General features: G+C 50.6%; 1 protein-coding gene across 1 annotated transcript; it reads left to right on the top strand.

Moving 5' to 3' along the window:
• Nucleotides 1-39: 39 nt before the first annotated feature.
• On the top strand, nucleotides 40-8,669 carry SSC4D (scavenger receptor cysteine rich family member with 4 domains; the record flags this gene model as incomplete). The annotated part of the gene is made up of 10 exons (XM_081297322.1): nucleotides 40-205; nucleotides 1,270-1,305; nucleotides 1,543-1,848; nucleotides 2,359-2,436; nucleotides 3,215-3,529; nucleotides 4,979-5,056; nucleotides 5,694-5,768; nucleotides 5,885-6,196; nucleotides 6,951-7,028; nucleotides 7,662-8,669. 10 exons carry the CDS (start codon nucleotides 40-42, stop codon nucleotides 7,976-7,978), a joined length of 1,761 nt encoding a protein of 586 aa, XP_081153448.1. The 3' UTR covers nucleotides 7,979-8,669.
• Between the last annotated feature and the right edge of the window lie 10,189 nt (nucleotides 8,670-18,858).

Genomic DNA, 18,858 nt, shown 5'->3' with positions numbered 1-18,858 from the left:
TTCCAGATGTTCCAGCTGTGACTTCTCTCCAGCCCCTTGATGGGACCATCTGAAGGGCCATCCGCTGGCTGGAGGTACTTGGAAGCAGAGATGCCGGCTGGTTCCCAGCCCAGTGAGAAGAGCAGGGGGTGGAGGCCTGGAGATGGGGGCGTGGCCCCTTCACCCCTCCCCCCAGCCCTGTCCCTCCTCCTCCTCCTGCCACTGGGTGAGTGTTCCCAGCCAGCCCCTGCTATTTCTTCCTGGCTCTTGGTTTTCTCGACTGTCCTGCATGGCTGTCTGGTAGCCATCTCAATATTTGCTGGAGGGCCTTGAACCCCACTGAAGTTGACCTGTCTGTTAAATCCTACAAGACTCATACATTGTCCTAAAGAGAGAGTGAGTTAGTCCCATGAGACAATAAGCACATAAGTGACACTCAAAGCAGAAGGATTCCATAGGTTAACCTTTTGGGGGAAAATCCTAAGGAATCTCCACTGCAGTTTACATGATTAAGGAGGGGGTGCTGAACATCTTCTAATTCACCCTGAGCAGGGAGCCCTGGGGACCCAGGTATGAGACAGGCATGTCCACATTATCAGGCAGAAGGCACTGGAAGAGGCATATACACAGTACCCAGGAATCAGGGGAGATTGCTCGTCTAGCCCAGGGACACGGGGAGGCTTCCAGAATAGCTCCAAGCTGGGTCCTGAAGGATCTTCAGGGCTCTAATTAGTAGGGTTGGCCAGAGGGTTCAAGACCTGGAGACAAGATTGATGGAAGATTAAAGCTGGGCCTAGTGGCCCACACCTGCTATCTCAGGAGGCTGAGGCAGGAGAGTTACAAATTCAAGGCCAGCCTCAGCAACTTAGTGAGACCCTAAAATAGAATATAAAAAAGAAACTGGGGATGTAGGTTGGTGATAGAGGACCCCTGGGTTCAATTCCTAGCACCACCACCTCAAAGGAAAAAGAAAAAAAAAGTTGAGGTTGGTCAGAAAGCCCTAAAAGTCATTGTAAACAGAACTCAGGGCTAGGACTCCTGCAGGGATTTAGCAGTAGAGTGAGACAGGAAGCTTCTGGCAGATCTTTCTGGAGTGGTCCAGGGACCGCTGGGAAAAGGTAAGGTAGGGAGGCTGATCTAGACAGTTCCAGAGAGAGGTGACAGGACTTTGGAAAAGCTGGAGACCGGGAGGAGTTGGGTGGTGACCATGGGGAGGGAAAGCTGTGTTGCTCAGACCAGACAGCCAGAGGCTGGGCAGAGGGGCCCAAGCTCTCCCCTGCTCTGTTTCAGCCAGCGCCCTCCAGGCCACTCCAAGGACTTTTTCAGGTAGGTGCCCTGCCCTACCCTTACCTGCCCTCAGGTACTCTGCACTCAGAGGACCTCAGGGAGGAATGACTAACCAGCCCTCTGTGACTCTAGATGCCCCCACGTCCAAGGCACTGCCTCAGACTCTCCATTTCACAGAAGGGACGGATCCCAAGACGCCCATGGCTTATGGCAAAGTGGGCATCCTGCAGATTGGGCCCAGTGATCCCCCTGGTGCCAGCTCAACCCTCTTCACAGAGCTGAGGCTGGTGGGGGGCCCGAGCCGCTGCCGGGGGCGCCTGGAGGTCCTGCACAGTGGCTCCTGGGGCAGTGTCTGTGACGATGACTGGGACGTGGTGGATGCCAATGTGGTGTGTCGTCAGCTGGGCTGTGGCCTGGCGCTGCCTGTGCCGCGGCCCCTTGCTTTTGGCCAGGGCTGGGGGCCCATCCTGCTGGACAACGTGGAGTGCCGTGGGCAGGAGACCATGCTGAGCGAGTGTGGCAGCCGGGGCTGGGGCGTGCACAACTGCTTTCACTATGAGGATGTTGCTGTCCTGTGCGATGGTGAGCTGAGGCCCCGGATGGGGAGGGTGGCCCACTATGGCAGGGCTGTATGCAGGTCTGAGGTGGGACCTGAAAATGTGCATAAGTTCCCCAGGAATGTGAACTGCTTTAAGAAGGATGCTTTCCTGGGTGCAATGACTCAAGTCTGTAATCCTAATGACTCTGGTGAGGCAGGAGGATTGCAAGTTTGAGGCCAGCCTGGGCAACTTAGGGAGATCCCATCTCAAAATAAAAAGGGCTGAGGGGGCGGTGTAGCCCAGTGATACAGCAGCCCTGGATTCAATCCTCAGCACTGCGGAAAAGAAAAAGAAAAAACTGAAGAAGTAAGAAGTTTGGTAGCTTCTCCTCCTCTCAATCCCAGGGTGATTCTCTTTGACCCTTTGTGCAGCCAGAAGCCCCAGAGGCAGCACCTTAGGAATCCACGTCCTTGCCCTGTCATTCATTCTGTGAATGGGAAAATGTAGCACAGAAAATTTCAGGTATCCTCCCTTCCTCCTGCTTCCTCCCCAGAATTCTTGCTGACACAGCCCCCAACAAGGAAGGTGCTAAGCAGTAGAGCGCCCCCTACAACTCCTCAGAATGGGAAAGGTAAGTAAGGGTGATGTGGGGGACCCCCTAGGCCTTAGGAGTCGCCCACACTCTACCCTAAGCAGGGGAAGAGGGGGATTGCAAACCGAAGGCTGGAGAAGGTGAGCAGGAGGGAACTGGGGGTGGGAACAGATTAGTGGAGGGGGGCACAAAAATGAGGAACAAGAAAAGGAAAAGGGCAGCCTGCCATCCGATCCCAGCAATGGGAGGCTGAGGCAGGAAGATGCAAGTTCAAGGCCAACCTGGGTACTCAGCAAGAGTACAAAATTTAAAAAGGGCTAGGGATGTAGTTCAGGGGTAGAGCGCTTGCCTAGCAGGCGCCCTCCTCAGTACTGCAAAAAATAAAAAAGGGAAAGGGCCCCCAAAGAAGGACAGTTAAGGAAGTCCAGAGGAGGAAGAGGGTTCCCTCCATCAGGAGGCCAGGAGGGCTTCATGGAGGAAGAGTTGTGGGGCTGCACCTTGAAAGGGGAGGTTTTCTTCAGGTGGTAGTAAAGGCAAAGCCGTGTGCTCTAGTCCTCCAGGAGAGCAGAGAAAAGGGACCAGAGGGCTGGTTTTAGGCAGGAATGACCCAACCAAGGTTGGCTGCCCTGTGACCCCACAAGCCGCCCCATCTGGACCGTGAGGAGGCAATGTCCTGGAGGTGGGTGGGCGGGCAGCTCCGCCTGGGTTGTGGGTCCTGGGGCACGGAAGGGTGCGTCCAGGCTTGGCGCACGTGTGTGAATGGGGAGGCAGAGCAGGTGGGAGATGTTCCCTGCCCCCAGCCCGCTCCCCTCACCAGGTGAGGGCAGCGTGCGCCTGGTCGGGGGCGCGGGCCCTTGTCAGGGCCGAGTGGAGATCCTGCACGGCGGCCTGTGGGGCACGGTGTGTGACGATGACTGGGGGCTGCCGGACGCCGCTGTGGTCTGCCGCCAGCTAGGCTGCGGGGCGGCCTTGGCCGCCACCACCAACGCCTTCTTCGGCTTTGGCACGGGGCACATCCTGCTGGACAACGTGCACTGTGAAGGCGGCGAACCCCGCTTGGCAGCTTGCCTGAGCCTGGGCTGGGGCGTGCACAACTGTGGTCACCACGAAGACGCGGGCGCGCTCTGCGCAGGTGCAGGCTCTGGGACGGGCCCTGGAGGGGAGGGCAAGGTGGAGATGGACTGAGGCCTGGGCGGGGGAGGAGCGAGCATTGGCTACCTTAGCGGTTCCAAGAGCTCTCCTGGAGGGCTTGGAAGTGACTTCTCTTAGTCCTACTCCAGAAGGTGCCTCAGAATATCCCATTACTATTTAGGGAACACTCCACAGCTGTGTAACAATACTGCAGTACTGCTCCACTAATAATGCCTCCAGAACTTTCTAGCAATTTCCAAGAACTCTTAGTGGAATACTGAGGCTGAGGCAGTAGGATGGTAAGTTCAAAGCTAGCCTCAGCAACTTAGGGAGACCCTGCCTCAAAATATAAAAAAGGCTGGGGTTGTTGCTCAGTGGTTAAGCGCCCCTGGGTTCAATCCCTGATTTAAAAAAAAAATGGGCTGGGGATGTGGCTCAAGAGGTAGCGCACTCGCCTGGCATGCGTGCGGCCCGGGTTTGATCCTCAGCACCACATACAAACAAAGATACTGTGTCCGCTGAAAACTGAAAAACAAATATTAAAAAAAAAGTAACAGTACTTTAAAATTGCCCCTGAGATACATCAGAATCACGTAGCATAGCCCTCTGTAATCCTGAAGCTCCCATAGTAACTTTCTCCCACGTGGACTCTCTCCAATTTGAGAAGTGTTCTCAGCCTATAGGATTAATAATGCCAATAACAACATTTCACAGATGGACCCTATTGTATAAGATGGAAAGTACTTTAGCACTCCAAGGGCTATCATTCCCACTTACAGATGGGAAAGTTGAGGCCCTGAGAGGCAAAGCCTTACCCTCTTATACAAGAAATCTGACAGAGCTAGGGCTGTCCTTGCTGCATGGCCTTGAGCAGACCACCCCTTTCTAGCTCTATCTTTAAAAAAAAAAAAAAAATATATATATATATATATATATATATATATACACACACACACACACACACACACACACACACACACACATTTATTTTTTAAGTGTAGATGGACACAACACAATGCCTTTATTTTTATGAGGTGCTGAGGCTCGAACCCAGGGAGTGCTCTACCGCTAAGCCACAATTCCAGCCTCTCTAACTCTATCTTATCTGCAAGATGAGTCTTGTTCTGCAAGCCCCTCAGAATTGTGAATGGCCCTCCCTAGTGGGCAAGGCTCTCTCTCCAGTCTTGGACACATTAGGCTTCTGAGAACATAGGACACTGGAAGGAACTGAAAACATTGTCCTGCAAGCCCTGAATACACTGTAAAGGCTAGCCCAAGTCAATCACTACTGTCAAAAGTGGGGCCTTCTTGGATCCCAGCTAGGGCTGAGCCCCTGTCCAAGGAAGTAAAATCTGGTATCATTTCTAAGAAACCCTCCTCTCCTCTCCTGAGAGTCCATGGATCACCTGAACCTCAGCCTCTGATCCTGCTCTCTTTTCTCCTGCTCTAGTCCTGGGTCCCACAACTCTCACAGCACTGCCACCCTTGGCCACAAGAGCAGATGGGGCCTGGCACACTGAGCCATCAGGTATAAAGCCCACCCTCCAGGCTGAAACCGTAGGAACAAGGTGGGTGGGGCTGCGCACTGGGAATGCTGTTTTGGATCCACAGGAAGGGGTCTATTACTCACAGGCCAGGGCTTTTGGCCAGATGGTAAGGGTGGGTGAGAGAACCATGAGCAGATGGAACAAGGATGAAACCCGGAGCCATGAAAAGTTCTGCGGGGTGGGAGGCGGTGGTAAGATTTCTCCAAAGCGCTTAAGTAAAATTTGGGGCTGCTGCTGAGTTTTGGAATCAAGAGACTTGGTGAGGGAGTTAACCTAAAGGATGAATCAAGGTTAAAAGTGAGGTTGGAGGGCTGGGGCTGTAGCTCAGTGGTAGAGCGCTCGCCTAGCTCGGGTGAGGTGCTGGGTGATCCTCAGAACCACATAAAAACAAACCAATGTTAAAATCTCTCTCTCTTTTTTTAAGTGAGGTTGGAACTGGGGCTGGAGCTGTTACTGGGATTAAAATTAGGTTAACGTCTAGAATTAAGATTCTACGTTATACACCACACATGGTGACTCTGAGACTAGGACTGAGTGTGAGGTGCGGTGTGGCAGTTGGGGTCTCCCTGCCTGCTGCAGGACAGACCTCCTAGTGCCCTTTAAACGCTGTCTCCGCAGGTACCAGAGTTGGTGCCCAGTCTTCTGGGGAGTCGGTTCTGTCCACCACACCCACCTGGGCTGCGGGGAAGAAAAGTAAGTGGCCGAGCAGGTGTCCCACGGGGGGTGGGAGAGGATGGGGCCGGGGCTCTGCCAGGGAGCCGGCCGCCCCAGCCCAGCCCCCTCTGGCCGCGGGCCTGTGCGCCCCGCAGGCGGGCGGCTGCGGCTGGTGGGCGGCCCGGGCCCGTGCCGTGGCCGCGTGGAGGTGCTGTACGCCGGGGGTTGGGGCACCGTGTGCGACGATGACTGGGACTTCGCGGACGCGCGCGTGGCTTGCCGCGAAGCGGGCTGCGGACCTGCGCTGGGCGCTACGGGTCTCGGTCATTTCGGCTACGGCCGCGGCCCGGTGCTGCTGGACAATGTGGGCTGTGTGGGTACCGAAGCCCGCCTGAGCGACTGCTTCCATCTGGGCTGGGGGCAGCACAACTGCGGTCACCACGAGGACGCGGGCGCTCTCTGCGCAGGTAAGACTGCGGCTGGACAGCGCGGAGGCGCCCTCTGCAGTGCGGACGGGGCCCACGTATGCACGCATGGCGGAGAGGGTGGGGCCTCGCGTACACGCACTGCGCGCGTGGGCGGGGCCTGAGAGGGATGGGCGGGGACGCGCGTGAGGCCTCTCTGCGGCACTGCGGCGGGAGCACTCCGCCGGAACTAGCGTCCAGCCTGCTGTTGCGCTCTGCGGCTGCGCGGAGGGGGCGGGGCCGGAAGGGCGCGGCCTCCGCAGTGCGAGGGCAGGGCGGGGCCTGGGAGCGCTGCTCGGTGCAGCAGTGCAGGGCGCGTCTGGGAGCCCGCCCTAGGGTTGGACCTCTCTGGAGTCTGAGTCATAGTCTAGCAAACTCTAGTAAGAGTGGTGGGAAGCAAGGGAGAGTCGATCAGCCTTCCCAGAAGTCGCCAACGGGAGGAGGCAGTGGAAATGGGACGTTGAAAAATGCTTCTGTTCATCGATTGCTGTGGAAATCAATATCTTCACCCTCATTTAGTGCCCAGGCCTGATGGGGCGTCCTCTCCCTCTTCAAAGTCCTGGCCGCAAAGCGTTCTGCCTCGGGCCCCAGGGTCAAATTAGTACAAAGGACAGGGAGCAGTTTTTTAGTATCCTGTTAAGTCCTGTCTGTCCCCATATCAGACTTCTCTGGGAATGGGAGGAGAGGAGGAGGTGACCTGGCCCTGAGGAGCATGTTCCCCAACGTGACAGCCATCTCTTTTTTCTCGCTGAGCCAGGCCCAGAGGAAGTGGGACTGCAGGTCCAGCAGGACGGCTCTGAGACCACTCGGGTGCCCACACCTCGACCCAGGGATGGTAGGTGCCCACAGCCAGCTGAAAATGAGGTGGGAGCATCAGAAAAGGATGGATTAGATTGAGGGAAGTCACAGCCTGAGTTATAGCAGCTCAACAGATTTGTACCAGATTTTGAAACACTTTGTTTTTTTGTGCTGGTCTCAGTCCTAATTAATAGGGGTATGATGTCCAGAAAGGAGGAGATGAACTTCCAACTAGAGCAGTCTAGAGGTTTCTAGAGTTAGGATTAAAGGGAAAGAGTGGGGATCCTGTCCTGAGGGGAGTAATGAAGGAATTCCAAATTTAGTTCAGGAAGTGGGGTAGAGACTCCAGTGACCTTCAAGGGACACAGTAGGACATGATCACAATCCCCAGATGGCTGGCCTGGTGTTGAAGTACTGGGATTATGAGCAAAGGCCTCGAGAGACCGCTGACAGAAGCACTAAGCACATTTGATCTCTTTCTCTCAGGCCTGTCTCTGGGTCTGGCACACTGCTCATCCTGAATCGGTCTCACTTGTCTGTCTTCATGGGGTTTGCTGGGCAGTGCTGTGTCTCAAACCCTGCCTTAGCCTCTTCACCCCCTACCTGGCCTAGCTTGGAGATGGCCTGGCATGGGCCAGCCCCCTTACCCCAAGGCCTTGTTCCCCCACAGGACACCTACGTCTGGTCAGTGGAGCCCACCGATGTGAGGGGCGTGTAGAGCTCTTCCTAGGGCAACGGTGGGGCACAGTTTGTGATGATGCCTGGGACCTGCGGGCAGCTGGTGTCCTGTGCCGCCAGCTGGGCTGTGGCCCGGCTCTGGCAGCCCTTGGTGAGGCCCACTTTGGCCAAGGTCGAGGCCCCATCCTTCTGGACAATGTCAAGTGCCGTGGGGACGAGAGCACCCTACTGCTCTGCTCTCACATTCGCTGGGATGCCCACAACTGTGACCACAGTGAGGATGCCAGTGTCCTGTGCCGGCCCTTGTGACCAGCTGGCTCGACAGACCACCACTTCTTCCGGGAGCCTACTGTAACCTGTCCCTCTTCCTCCAGGAACTTCTGCAGTTCTCCCTGCCCCTCCCTCCCCTGCTTGGGAGAAAGTCTGCCCAGAGGGGAAGTCCCGCCTAGGAGAACCTGGCTTTGTCCCCATCAACTTCTTGGGTGACCTCGATCTGTCATCAACTATTGCAGTCCAGTGCAGTGAACACATCCATGTTTTGTTTAGCCAAAACAGAAAATGGCAGGGGTGGGGTTGGGGACTCTGAAGTCTTCTCTTCATGGGAACTCCTATTACAGTACTATTGACCCTGCCTCCTTCTACCTGGATCCAGAAGGCTCAGGGTTCCTCTGTAAATGGGATGCCTTCCCTTCCCTTCCCTGACCTATCTGGGGATCCCTAAGCAGGGGAGCCAGGAGGCACATGCAGCTCTTTCCTTAGACTCCCAGGGGCTGCAGAAAAACCTGGGTCATTGCCTGACCTTCTCCATGAAGGCCTGGATTTAGATGGTGCTCGGCTGGACAAGGGGGCTGGAGGGGCCATAGCAGGGACAGTGGCTCCTCCCTGCAGCTGGAACCAGCAGCTCTGATTTATCTGCCCCCTCCACAGCCTCCACTTTGCAGTAGCAAAGAAGCCTGGGGGCCTGTAGCCACCAGTTCATCGGTGCCAACTCAATAAAGCATTGTCCCCCTGACTTTTAACTGAGGTCATTGTTTGAACAGCAGTGCATTATCCGTGGCAACAGAAGATTCCAGGCAGGACTGACTCTCTGGAGGAATCTGGCCTGAGGATGGAAGGCGGTGGCCCAAGAGCATCATCTCTGAGCTTGAATCCTGGAAATGCTGACTCACTGTGGCGGGCCTCCAAGGTCCCTAGAGAATACCCTGGCCCTTGGCCTGTCTCCTCTTTCCTTCTACATATACAGAAATCTAGAACCCGCTAAAGGAAGGGGTTTGCTCAAGGTCACTAGAGAAGAAAAAGTGATTAAAGGGAGTGGGAAGGGAGGTGGGAAACAAAGCAATGTGGAGATCCTGTTTGAGCCTCTCTTGGCCCCAGGCTATGTGACTTGCCTGTGTCAACAGTCCTGTGTCAAGCCCCCACCCTTCAGGTCCAGCCTGCTTGTTTTTTTTTTTTGTTTGTTTGTTTGTTTTGTTTTTGGTACTGGGGATTGAACCCAGAGGTGGTTTACCAGTGAGCCATATCCCCAACCCTTTTTAATTTTCACTTTGAGACAGGGTCTCACTAAGTTGTTTAGGGCCTTGCTAATTGCTGAAACTGGCCTTGAACTTGTGATCCTCCTTCCTCAACCTCCTGAGTTGCTGGGATTAGAGCTGCTCAGATTGGAGGCATGTGCCAGAGGTGGCACCTAGCAAGCCTGCAAGGCTTTGTATTAGTTTTTTTCTTACTGCTATAACATGGCCACCAATGTCCTTCCTTGAAACAATACAGATTTACCATCTTTTTTTTTTTTTTTTTAATGTGGGCCTTTGTGCATGTGGGGCAAACACTCTACCAGTTGAGCTATATCCCCAGCCTCAAATTTACTATCTTAACAGTTCTTGAGGTCATAAATTTGAAATGGACATCCCTGGATAAAATTCAAGGTGTCCACAGGGTGATGGTCTTTCGGAGGTTCTAGGGGTGAATCTGCCTCTGCTTCCTTACCTCTTCTGGCTTCTAGCTTCTAGAAGCTGCTCATGACCTTCTACCCAGGAATCACACCATCTGACCTCTGGGCCTTCTTTTTTTTTTTTTTTTTTTTTTTTTTTTAGTGTTGGAAATTGAGCTCAGGGCGCTTGACCTCTGAGTTAATTCCCTAGCGCTTTTTGATTTTTCAGAAATTTGAGATAGGAACATGCTAAGTTGCTGAGGCTGGCCTCAAACTTGCAATCCTCCTGCCTCAATCTCCTGAGTTGCTGGGATTACAGGCCTGTGTCATTGCACCTGATTTGATCTTTACTTCTGACAGCTCATCTTTGACTCTTTGCTTTCCTCTTTCATCTTTTAAGGCCTTCTGTGATTATATTAGGTCTGCCTAAATAATCCAGTATCATCTCCCTATCTCAATATTCTTGATTTAATCAAACACGCAAAATCCCTTTAGCCAGGTAAAGTAACATAGTCACAGGTTCCAGGGATTAGGATGCGGATGTCCTTGGGGAACCTTATTCTGTCTCCCACAGGCTCTAAACCTGCGTCCTGGCTCCCGTCTAAGGAGTAAGGTGAACACTCTGACTCTCTTCCCTCAGCTTCTGGCAGGAATGACTTTGCCTCATTTGTTAAAGAGCTCCCTGAGACCTGCTGTATCATTGGAGGGACAAGGGCTACAGGAATGAAAGATAGGAAAGTGGCCCAGGCCGGTCTGAGCACACTGGTGCATGCCTGTAATCCCAGCTATTCAGGAGGCTGGGGCGAGGAAAGACAAGTTCTAGGCTGGCCTCAGCAATTTAGCAAGACTGTCTTAAAATGAAAAATCAAAATGACAAAAGGACTGAGGATGTAGCTCAGTTGTAAAGGATCCCTGGGTACCAAAGGAGGGAGAAAAAGAAAGAAAAAAGAGGAAAGAATTCAGGAAGTTAGGCAGAGGGACAGAGGAATGTTCTAGCTGCCTTGCTGTCCCCAGCACACTGAGGGATTCTGCTTTACCTGTGGTATTAGCCATTCCAGCCACACATTCCTTGTAATGTGTGTCTCTAATGTCCCAAGAAATATCACAGCTTCCCAGCACTGGACTCTCCTCATCTAAACAAAATAAACATTGAATGGATCTTCACCACAGCCCTGGGAAGGAAGTATTTCCCATCCTGCTTTACAAACGGGGAGAAGTGAAGCTCAGAGAGGAGAAAAAGTTTGTCTGGGTAAGCAGAGGGAGCTAGAACTGGAACCTAGGCTTCCTGGCTCTTGTTAGCAGTGGGCATCAGCATTACCAGTTTGTTACTTGCAAGCAAGAGGTGGGAGGTGGATTTGCATTTCCATGCCCACCTCCCCCCCTTTATTTTGTAGTGCTGAGAACAAGACCTTGCACTTGCTAGATAAGTGCTCTGAGCTATTATCCCTGCCCCCCTCCTTTTTTTTTTTTTTTTTTTTTTAGTTTTGAGTCAGGGTCTCACTAAGTGTCCAGGCTGGCCTCTGGCCTCAAACTTATGATCCTCCTGCCCTAGCCTCACAAGTCACTGAGATTATGGGTGTGCACCACCACACCCAGTTACCATCACAATCTTTCAGTGAGGCATGGCCCTATGACACACTTTCACTAATGAAATATGGCACAATTCCCTTCCTTCAAGGTGACCAAGTGACATCCAGTATGTGTGTGTCTAAGCAAAGGCCACTCGGAGCAAAGCCTCTACTAGCTCAGACAGACATGAAGTGGAAGTGAGAAAAAAATCCTTGTTTAAGCTACTGAGATCCAGTTGTTCATTAGAGCAGCATAGCCTGGCTTTCCAGACTCAGACATCAGGCTCCTAAGTTTTGCTCTGTCTTGTGGGTCTTGCAGCCAGTTGCAAAGGCTGATTCTGTTCATTTTTTTACCCCCCTGGTGCTGGGGATGGAACCAAGGGTTTCTAACATGACAGGCAAGTGCTCCAGTCTGAGCCACATCTCCAGCCCTTTTCATTGTTTTATTTTGAGACAAGGTCTTGCTAAGTTGCTGAGGCCAGCCTCAACTTGTGATCCTCCTGCCTCAGCCTCCTGATTGCTGGGATTACCACACCCAGCTTCTGTTCACTGTTTTTTCAGCACACTTTGGTGTTCTCTGGGCCAGGGCCTCCTGAGGTTGGGAGCACAGGAATAAATAGGCAAGGCTTTTGTTCTTGAGAAATTCACAGAATAATCCCACACTGACTTCAAGTGCTCTGCTCTCTCTTAAAACACCCTGTCATCTACATCTAAACCTGAGTGCCCCTGTTTGGTAGCAGCACCACCAAATCACTAGCTCCAGCCAGAATCTGGGATGTTATCCTTTTCAAGTCCCACCCCAAACAACGAATAAATCACAAGGTTCTATTGATTTTTCTCAAACTCTCCCGGAAGCTGTCCATTTCTCTCTATCCTTAAGTGTCTTCCCTGTCTGTAGCCCATTCCCCATAGCACAGTAACAGAGAGATTCCTCCACTCCCCTGCTCAAACACCTGCCATGGCTCCCCAGTGCTCTTAACGCCTTAGCCCAGTTTAAAAAGGTCCTGCACAGTCTGGCTCTGTTTGCCTTTTCAGCATCATCCCTTGCCATTTGCTGCCAGGACTGAGCCAGGCTGAACTACTTTCAATTCCTCTAATGTCTGGGCTCTCTTCCCACAGAGGGGAGCCTCTGCACATCCTGTTCTCTCTGCCTGGAATACACATCATCTTCTCCTCCTCCTTCCCCTTCACCAATTCTTATTTAGCCTCAGTCTCAGCTTTCATTTTCTCCAGAAGGCCTTCACAGACAGGTCCTCCTAGTCTGGAGCAGGAACCCCTATTACACCCTGTAATTCCCCAGTGACCACACTCACCCCACATGTCACACACTGCTGCTTGGCCTGACCTTTCCTAGCCCCAGGGTTGAGGACTGGGGTTGCTCTGCTGTGCCCAATGTTGTACACAGGACCTAACATACAGCAGATGCTCAAATAAATATTTTTTGAATGAATGGAGGACACACAAAAATACTTCTGGAACATCCGTCTACTAGACCAAGCATTATGCTGGGCTCTGGGACTACAGAGCAAGAGGCACAGAGGCCAACTTTCAAAAGGAGATATACAGCTGGGTGCCGTGGTGCCTGCTTATAACCCCAGTGGCTCAGGAGGCTGAGGCAGGAGGATCTCAAGTTTGAAGCTAGCCTCAGCAACTTAGCAAGATCCTGTCTCAAAAATAAAAAGTAAAAAAGGATGGGCTGGGGATGTGGCTCAGGCGGTAGCGCGCTCGCCTCGCATGCGTGCGGCCCGGGTTCGATCCTCGGCACCACATACAAACAAAGATGTTGTGTCCGCCGAGAACTAAAAAATAAATATTAAAAAAAAATTCTCTCTCTCCTCTCTCACTCTCTCTAAAAAAAAAAAAAAAAAAGTAAAAAAGGATAAAAGGATGGGGATGTGCCTCAGTGGTAAAGAGCTCAGTGCTCCTTTTACCAAAAAAAAAAAAAAAAAAGGGGGGCTGGGGATGTGGCTCAAGCGGTAGCTCGCTCGCCTGGCATGCGTGCGGCCCGGGTTCGATCCTCAGCACCACATACCAACAAAGATGATGTGTCCGCCGAGAACTGAAAAATAAATATTTAAAAAAAAATTCTCTCTCTCTCTCTCACTCTCTCTTAAAAAAAAAAAAAAAGAAAGAAAAAAAGAAAAGAAAAGAAAAAGGAAGGTTTGAGGGGATCTATTCCAGATCCCTCAGTGGGGACTTAGCCTGGGCTGCAAAAGTACCATAGTGAAGGACATCATGATTGGAGCAAAACGGAACATGAGTCAGAGAATCTGGTAAGGGCTGGAGCACTCAGGGATTTTGGGCCACAGAGGAGCTTATCCCAAGGATGATGGGGATCCACAGAAAAGTGATACAGAGCCCCACTGCCAACTGAACATTGCCATCTTTCAACTTGCCAAGAATATCTTGCCCCCAAGGTTTCATTAAAAAGATCCAGAGGGCTGGGGATGTGGCTCAAGCAGTAGCGCGCTCACCTGGCATGCTTGCGGCCCGGGTTTGATCCTCAGCACCACATACAAACAAAGATATTGTGTCCACCAAAAAAAACTAAAAAATAAATATTAAAAAAAATTCTCTCTCTCTCTCTCAAAAATAAATAAATAAATAATAAAAAATAAAAAGATCCAGAGCTAGCCAGGCACTGTGGTGCACACCTGTAATCCCAACAACTTGGGAGGCTGAAGCAGTAGGATCAAAAGTTCAAAACCAGCCTCAGCAACTTAGAGAGGCCCTAGGTTACTTAGTGAGACCCTGTCTCAAAAAATAAAAAGGACTGGAGGTGTGGCTCAGTGGTTGAGCATCCTGAGTTCAATCCCCAATACCAAAAGAAAAGATCACAAGGGTGGGGGCGTGTAGCTCTGTAACAGAGCACTTGCCTAGTGTGTACAAAGCCCAGATTCAATCTCCAGCAACTCCAAATGGATAAATAAATAAAGGATCCAGCTAGGTATCTATTATCATTAAAGTAGGATAGCCAGCATCCCAACCACAAATCTTGGATTCTGCTGATCACCCCTAACTTTTGCTTATTCTGATTCCTGCTTTTGCCTCCTCCTTCAGAAAACTTTTTTCCTACTAAACCGACTAAGGTCTTTATTCCCAAAGCACAACCAATCTCAGGCTGTGAATACAGCAAACTTGGCAGGTGAATTACAGTAAGGGCTCAATGCACAGCTGAAAATTGAAAATTAAATACCCTGCTTTTGCCAGGTGCAGTGGTGTGTGCCTGTAATCCCAGAAGCCCAGGAGGATGAGGCAGGAAGAGTTCAAAGCCAGCCTAAGCAACTTAGTGAGACCCTGTCTCAAAATAAAAAGGGCTGGAGGTATAGTTCAGTGGTTGAATGCCCCTGGGTTCAATACCCAGTCTCAAAATAAAAAGGGCTGGAGGTATAGTTCAGTGGTTGAATGCCCCTGGGTTCAATACCCAGTGCCAAATAAATAAGTGCCCTGCTTTTAAAGAGTCCTTGTGAATCAGGCCCTGCAGAAGGTGCTTTTTTTGTTTTGTTTTTTTTTTTTTTTTTTTTTTGGTGCCAGGACTGAACCCAGGAGCACTTAACTTCTGAAAGACATCCCTAGCCCATTTATATTTTTGATTTTGATATAGAGTCTTCCTAAGCTGCTTAGGGCCTCTCTAAATTGCTGAGGCTGGCTTTGAACTTGAGATCCTCTTGCCTCAGCCTCTCTAGCTGCTGGGATTACAGGCGTGCACCACCAAGCCCAGCTGAACCCAGGGTCTCAAGCATGCAAGGCAAGAGCTCTGCCTCTGAGCTATATCTTCAGCCCTCATCGTTTGCTTATGAAAAATGCTGCTATAAACATCTGTATACAGGTATCTGTTTGAGAACCATATTCAATTCTCTTAGGTATATATTTAAGAGTGGAACTGCTGACTCGGGTAGCAATTCTGTGTTTAACACCTTAGGGAGCCACCTGTTTCCACAGCAGTTTCACCGTCTTACATTCCTGACAGCAATACACTGAGGTTCCAATTTCTCCCCATCCTCAACAACACCTATTATTTCTTTCCTTCCTCCCTCCCTCCCTCCCTCCCTCCCTTCCTTCCTTCCTTCCTTCATGCTGGGGATTAAATCCAGAGCCTTGTGCATGTGAAGCAAGCACTCTATCAACTGAGTTATATCCCCAACCCCAACACATATTAATTTCTAATTCTGCCATCCTAGTGGGTATATCTCTAATGATTGAAACCCATTAAGTCCCAAGGTTTCAATCCTGAGAATATTTCAACAAAATTGACACAAGTGCACTAAAATAGATTGGAAATCAGCCATAAGCTCATATGGTTATATATATTAGGCTATAAGTATTATTAATTATATTCCATAATATATACTGTATTTGTTTTTATAATTGTTCCACACCTAGGAACATGGAGTGAAATAGGTTCATAATGTTCAGTCTTTCTACATGCCTATTGGCCATATGTTTATCTTCTTTGGAAAAATGTCTATTCATTCAATGCCATTGCCTGTTTTTTAATATTTTTTAATAGGACGTCTTACCTTTTTTTTTTTTTTTAATGCAGAACTGTACAGCTCTCTTGTCTATGGCCTACGTTCCAGGACTAGCCTTTCAAAACTGTGATTTCTATTTTGCTACTCAGAGCTGTTTCTCCTATCGGGGATTCTGCAACCAAACTACTGTGCAGAACTGTTTCCCCTCTCCATTTGTGCACACCCTCTCATTTCACCTGCCCAACTACCTCAGCTGTGAAAGAAACTTGTTCTTTGGGTCTACAGAAGAGGACTGCGGTGCTGGCCAAGATCAAACAGCTGGAATTCACACCCTGAAAAGTCAAACCCCAAAGCTCCAGGCCTTCCTATCTGGCATTATCTTGCCTCGGGACCAGCCGCGAAGTGCATATTCTTATCTCTTCTGTAAGGAAGGAAAACCAAAGGCCAGAAAAGGGTCGAGGTTTTTTTCTGATCACACAAAAAAGACCAGGGTGTAGATCTCTCGAGACTCCTGCCTTAGTTCCTAAGTCCCCACCTCCTCCCCAGCCGCAAGGCCCTGGGCCTGAAGGAGCAGGGCGCGGCTTGGCATGGCCCTCCCGCCTCGTCGGGTAGCACCTTCCCGCTGAGTCACGACCCAAGTGACGCGCGGCGCGGGGCGGGGCATGAGACCCGCCCCGCGTGGGAACTGAAGCTCCACCCCTGGCTCCGCTGCAGCCTCCCAATTGGAGAGCCTGAGAACCTGCACAGCCAATCATAGCAAACTGCAGAGCGCGGGTTGGGAGGGGCTAAGGGGGAAGGAGCCGCCCTCAACTCCCCTGGAATCTGCCCACCCCGCCGCGCCCCTTTGGGCTTTTGGGAGCCTCTGGGCTTCGGCAATCTAAAGGGCGGGGCTGGCTGGATCCTGGGTCTGTTCCTTGGTGCGACCTCTTCGAGGACAGGAAGAATCGAGAAGGATTCCCAAGAGCTTGGAGGGTATGCAGACTTTTCTAGTCTGTGCAGCCATTTGCAGCTTACAAAAAAGGTTTGACACAACATCCTTGCCCCCTCCCCCAAGGCTGGGGTATTTACTCAGATTTTTAGAGGGCAGGATTAACGCAGAGAAGTCTGATAAAATTCTAAAGCTAATTCTCAATACCACCTGCATTAGAAAGGGAGCCCCCGCCTCCCGTCCCTGCACAGGCATGCGCACTGGGCAGTTCTTTAACGCAACCAGCTACAGTAAAACCCCAGCAAAGGCGAAAGATGTGGAATCACATTGGGGTTTGGGGCCTGTGTGATTTTCAGAATGGGCCCTGCTAATCAAAACAGATTGGTATTCCTACTTGGCAGAGGGAGAAACACATGCTTGGAGAAGGAACCTGCCCAAGGTCACCCACCCTGAGCTAGAGGCAGACTGGGAAGCTAGGTATGCAGGCGCTCCCATGCACCTCTTCCCATCGTGGTCTGCCTGCCCGTATTTTTTTCTTCAGGCTCAGAGCTCTCCATCACCATCAGGAAGAAGAGGAAGCTGCAGGCCTTTGGTGCCTGACTCTTGAGTCCAGCTCTCTCAAGATTGCTGTCACAGCCCACAAATGTGCAGAGCTTTGCAGTCTGTAGCTTGCAGGGAACTTTGTGAGAGAGAATTTTTTAATATTTATTTTTTAGTTCTCGGCGGACACAACATCTTTGTTGGTATGTGGTGCTGAGGATCGAACCCGGGCCGCACGCATGCCAGGCGAGCGCGCTACCGCTTGAGCCACATCCCCAGCCCTTGCAGGGAACTTTGTATGTAATATCTCCATTGATTCACCTGGCCACAGTGGGAAGTGAAAATTATTGTTCCCCCATTTCCAGGTGAGAAAGCCTCAAAACTATAATACATCCATTGAGTTACAATGAGATTCAAAGACACACAACTAATATGTATCTGCTGGACCTTGCTATTGTGCTGGGTTATGTTAGATGCAAAGATAAACAGGTTTTAGGTTCTTAGGAATGTAATGCATATATTTTCTCAGCCCTTTATAAAAGATTCCAGGGTGTGGGGATTCGGAGAAATGTTGTGGGACTCAGAGGCAGAAGTAAAGGGAATTTCTAGAAGTTCTGGGGAAGCTTCTGGAGGAGGGAATATTTAAATTGGGGTTGAGCCAGCCCAGGGGCACCCATCTGTAATACCAGCAGCTCAAGAGGTTGAGACAGGAGGATTGTGAGTTCAAAGCCAGCCTCAGCAACTCAGCGAGACCCTGTCTCTAAATAAAATACAACATAGGGCTGGGGATGGGGCTCAGCGGTAGAGTGCCGCTGAGTTCAATCCTGGTATCTCCCCCAAAAAAATTTAAATTGGGGTTGAAGGCCATAGATTTGAACAGGTGGGGATGGAGAGATGCCCCCCTGCCCCATGTCCTTTCCCAGTATTCTGGGGTTTTCCTTTTATCACAACCCACATACTAGACTTTGTGCACCTAATAGACATTTAGCATTTTTTAATTCAGTGCTAGGGACTGAGTGCAGGGTCTTGCACATGCTAGGCACTTTTCCACTGAGCTCCATCACCAGCCCGACATTCAATATTTGAATAAATGAGTAGAAAAATGAGTGTCTCAGAGGCAGGATGGGGCCAGGTTATGGGTGACCTTGATGATCAAGAGTCTCTCTTCCAGCTAAGTTGTGGAGGGCCACAATGTAGGTTGATGCCTTGTATGATTAGGATGTAGCCATGAGACATATTTTTCTCTTGTTGCAATGGTCTTGGCATTCTGCATTGAGTGCTTAGTCCTGGACTTTGGAGGAAGGGGATGATGCATAGGAGCCCTTAATTGGTGAGTTTTTTTTTTTTTTTTTTTTTTTTAACTTTAGTACTGAAGTTTGAACCCAGGGGCGTTTTACCACTAAACTACATCCCCAGCCCTTTTAACATTTTTTTTTCTTTTGAGACAGACTCTCACTCAGTTGTTTTGGATCTCACTAAATCACTAATTTGAGGCTGGCCTCCAATTTACAATTCTCCTGTCTTAGCTTCCTGGGTTGCTGAGATTACCACTGCGCCTAGCCAATTGGTGAGATCTTTAGAAATTGTGCAGCCTGGGAGCTAGAATCACAATCCTTTGACCAAACTGCTTGGCTAGATTTTTTTTTTTTCCTTTTTGCAGTGTTGCTGATTGAACCCAGGGCTTCACCCATGTCATGCAAGGCACTCTGCCACAGAGCTATATCCTTAGTCCCTTGGCTAGATTTTGAAATATT

Source organism: Spermophilus citellus (genome assembly GCF_964194105.1).
Source record: "Spermophilus citellus genome assembly, chromosome: 6".
Classification (NCBI taxonomy): domain Eukaryota; kingdom Metazoa; phylum Chordata; class Mammalia; order Rodentia; family Sciuridae; genus Spermophilus; species Spermophilus citellus.
This window is presented reverse-complemented; position numbering and strand designations above follow the sequence as displayed.